This window comes from Ylistrum balloti, unplaced genomic scaffold (assembly GCF_031769215.1).
Source record: "Ylistrum balloti isolate Yb309-2 unplaced genomic scaffold, AGI_CSIRO_Ybal_v1 Utg370256, whole genome shotgun sequence".
NCBI classification, from domain to species: Eukaryota; Metazoa; Mollusca; class Bivalvia; order Pectinida; family Pectinidae; genus Ylistrum; species Ylistrum balloti.
The window spans coordinates 161,734-165,333 of record NW_026782203.1 but is presented as its reverse complement, the minus strand read 5'-3'; the positions used below and the strand labels follow the sequence as shown (position 1 = coordinate 165,333).

The following is a 3,600-nucleotide window of genomic DNA, read 5'->3' as shown; positions in this document are numbered from 1 at the left end:
CCAGCATGCTTTTGTAGAATTACTCGAGATTTGTGTGTAAGAGCTTTACGTGCGAGACCGCGCACTCCTTTCTCAAGGAACTTCTTTCCAGCATCAAGAGCTGCAGTCTTTCCAGCATCCATAGCTTTCTTCCCAACTTCCTTAGCAACGCTTTTACCAGCATCTAGAGCGGTAGAGGCAATCTGTTTCGCAGCATTGCTAGTAAATAATCTAGTGAAAAAACTTGCGACGCTATCAAACATTCCAGCACCGCCATAGACATACTGTCTTCTAAATCCACGATTCTTTGCTATAAACATTATTTTTTATAGTCTAGATATTATTTTTTATATGCATTGACGTCCAGCATCTTTTGTCTTTTTAGTTCATCGCAAATCGATACAAGCTCGTTCCGAACGCCTGTGTTACCCGCTGCCTTGCTTGCCATCAGCAGGTCTAGTCTTTCGAGCAATGCATTAGGATCGCTAGGAATGACAACAGATGTGCCGCTCCCTTCGTAATAATCCCTATTAGTCCAAATGGTTCTAAGCACATTCTTCCATTTCAACCCCTTGCTGGCCTTTGGTCTGTTACTCTCTGGATCGTTGCCTTTTTTGAGAGCGTTCGATTCAATCATCATCTTCGCGTAATTTTCGTAGTCCTGGTCGGTGTATATTTGATCGTCTGGATTCTTGGTTACGATGAGTTCCCACAATCCCGGTGTTCCTTGGTACTCTTCACCATCCACTACTATGTTATCATCTACAAAGGCGACGGGCTTATTGCCTATATAAAAATTGCCGTTCTTATCGTATAGCCCGTACGTTCTATCAGCCTCGGATTTGGAAGCGAACTTCCTTAAATATTCTTGCGCGATTGGTCCGATAAACTGCGTATCAGTATCTTCATTTTGTTGTTGAAACCCCTCTATAGATGGAAACGCTGGAAATGTGATTTTCTTCAATTCCGATATGTTTTCTTTGATGGGTCTAATATCAGACCTTATGTCTTCTGCCGTACTTTTTTGTACGTCCGTTATGGGTTTGAATATTTTACTGAGATCTGTTTGTAACTCTCGTTCACCAGTCCGTCTCTCTATCTCTCTGTTTTGGAGCCTCTTTTTCAGCTCGAGAAACTCTTTTACGATTAAATCCCTTTTCACGGGATCTGTAATCTTTAGAAATGACATTTTTTTGTTTCTAAAGATAATATTTTTTTCATCTCGATTTTCATCTCACTTTTCATCTCACTTTTCATCTCGATTTTCATCTCGATTTTCATCTCACTTTTCATCTCGATTATTTTTCTCGAACAACTTGCGGAAGGACTCGTGGGTTTTCTGCCTTCCCTGTTCGATCAGGGATTGCTGTAGGTCATAGTCCATGTGCTTCTTGGAAACCTTTCTTATTTCTTCCTTCATCTCGCGGTACTTGACCAACTCTGCTAGTATGAGTTGAAATTCCTCATCACTTACTGCATTATCGGCTAGCGCCTTCGAGATGTACGACGATATCGTGTTCAGTTTTGCTTGTGCCAAAACCTTGATCTTTTCGTGCTTTTCGGCTTAGGCCGCACACTTCCTATTCACATATTTTCCGACGATACTCAGAGCTCCGGTAGCAAGCGCAACGCCCTCCATCACGACAACAATCGGTGCTGCTACTACCGTAGATAAAAGGCTAACACCACCGATGCCAAGCCCCATGATGCCGATAAGACCAACATCGACATTATCCACTATCTTCACGGCTCTGTGGTACTTCTTGCTGAGGGTCTCACGCTTTTCTCTTTCTTCCTCGAGAATCCTCTGAATCTCGTTAATTTTCTGTAAACGATAACCTTGTCCCTCATCTTCAGGGGGAGCTGTTGGCAACTTTGGATAAAGCGCCGTATCATTATTCACTTTGTTGATTTCCATATTTTTATATGTGTGAGATTTTTTTGATGTCATATAATGTATGAGACATAGAGGCTCGTTTTCCTCAATGACAACAACCCCGTTCGAATTGTTCGCGATGTTTATCACCACATCATCAACACTTTCGAGAATGGCTTCATTTTGTATACTGCATTGCCTCATTTTAAGGCTTTGCTTTAGTGTCGTTAAAACCATACCACTAGTCATCCTCAATCCAAACCTTAATCTAATCGTTTTATTTTCTTTTGGTCCGATGGTAAGTTTATTTTGATTGAAAATTTCCCACGTTACTGGTTGCACCTTCTGTGGAGGATGTTTTACATCCATTACCGGTATCCAGTAAATCGTCTTCGGCTGTCTTGGCAAGTTATACCAATTTTTCGGTTTTACACCAAATTTGTGAATAGGCATTCTTTTTTTAATATATATATATTTTTTAATATATATATGTTCATGACCACGTATGCATGAAACACTCATGATATTGCACCGAGGATCGGAATGTTGTTGAATGGGCTGTTAGGTCCCAGAATAAGACCCTTCCCATTATACCATCTCCTTTCTTTATTTATATAAGGTCCATCACCAACGGCTTCTAGACCCGAACCGGTCGCGGGTCCTAAATAAAGTCCTTTTCCGTCTGTCTCTATCTGGCAAACACAACCTCCTTTCTTGAGATACAACTCGTTCCCAACCACCTTTTGCACTCCCGAACTAGCCATACCAGAAAGAGCGCCAATGCCTAATGCTGGAAGTACCGTCTTTGCCAAAACAGGCAATGCACGCGCTGCCAAACCAGCAAGCATCCCAAGGAAACCGCCCTCAACTTTCATATTGTGTTTGAGTTGAGCTTTACTCATTTTGATAGTTATTCCTTTACCACCTTCATAGGCTTTGGCTAATCTCTTCACTTGTCTGTCTGTCAGTGCTAAGACATCTTCACCGTTCAAATCTTCGTGACCAAAACGGACACTGACAGGACAATCGTTTTGAAGGGCCTCTCGTAATTTTTGTTTCTGCCCTTCTGAAACATTCAATTTAACATTCGTATATCGTGACATTTTATATATACGAATATTTTTTTATTACACTTGTCTGATGTGAAACCTCAATGATAAATTATCTCCTCTTAAATTTAGCAGCGTGCCATTTTGGTCGGTGAGTGAAGTCTCAAGACTGTGTATGGTGTCTAGTGTCACGGGAAGATACACCAAATTTCGTGGTGTTTCAACTATTTTATGTCCAGGGGTGACATTTGGAAAGAAGGAGTATATCGTGTGTTGTGAAGCTCCATTAACGTAGCTCCCTGAGATATTGTCAACATTAACATGCAAGCTGACAATACTGAGAATGTTGACGACATTTTCAGACTCCTGAAATCCTAGTGCGTAAATGTCGTGGTTAACTCCTAACACACTTGAAATGGAGTTGGGATGCCTAAAGTCTATTTGGTAATTATTATCTTAAATAAGGACAGTCTTTAGTGTGTTCGTGTTTGCAGAAATTGTAACGTAATATTCCTCATTGACACTGCCATAGTGTCCATTCTGCCTCATCTTTTGTTGAATTGTGTCGTTAATGTCATCGATGTTATAGATACCTTCTGGTAAATAAATTTCGAACCATGTTCCGCCATCGGGAGAGTATCTAAAATAATTATTACTCGCATCAATGTTAGGAAAAGAGTAGTAAGTCTCGAGATT

At 40.7% G+C, this 3,600-nt stretch overlaps 1 protein-coding gene across 1 annotated transcript; it reads right to left on the bottom strand.

Moving 5' to 3' along the window:
• Positions 1-319: 319 nt before the first annotated feature.
• On the bottom strand, positions 320-1,168 carry LOC132552554 (uncharacterized). The gene has a single exon (XM_060216732.1). It carries the CDS (start codon positions 1,166-1,168, stop codon positions 320-322), a length of 849 nt encoding a protein of 282 aa, XP_060072715.1.
• Positions 1,169-3,600: the final 2,432 nt, after the last annotated feature.

Excerpts from the sequence above, each read along its gene's own strand:
- LOC132552554 (XM_060216732.1), bottom strand. The coding sequence starts at position 1,168 with ATGTCATTTCTAAAGATTACAGATCCCGTGAAAAGGGATTTAATCGTA.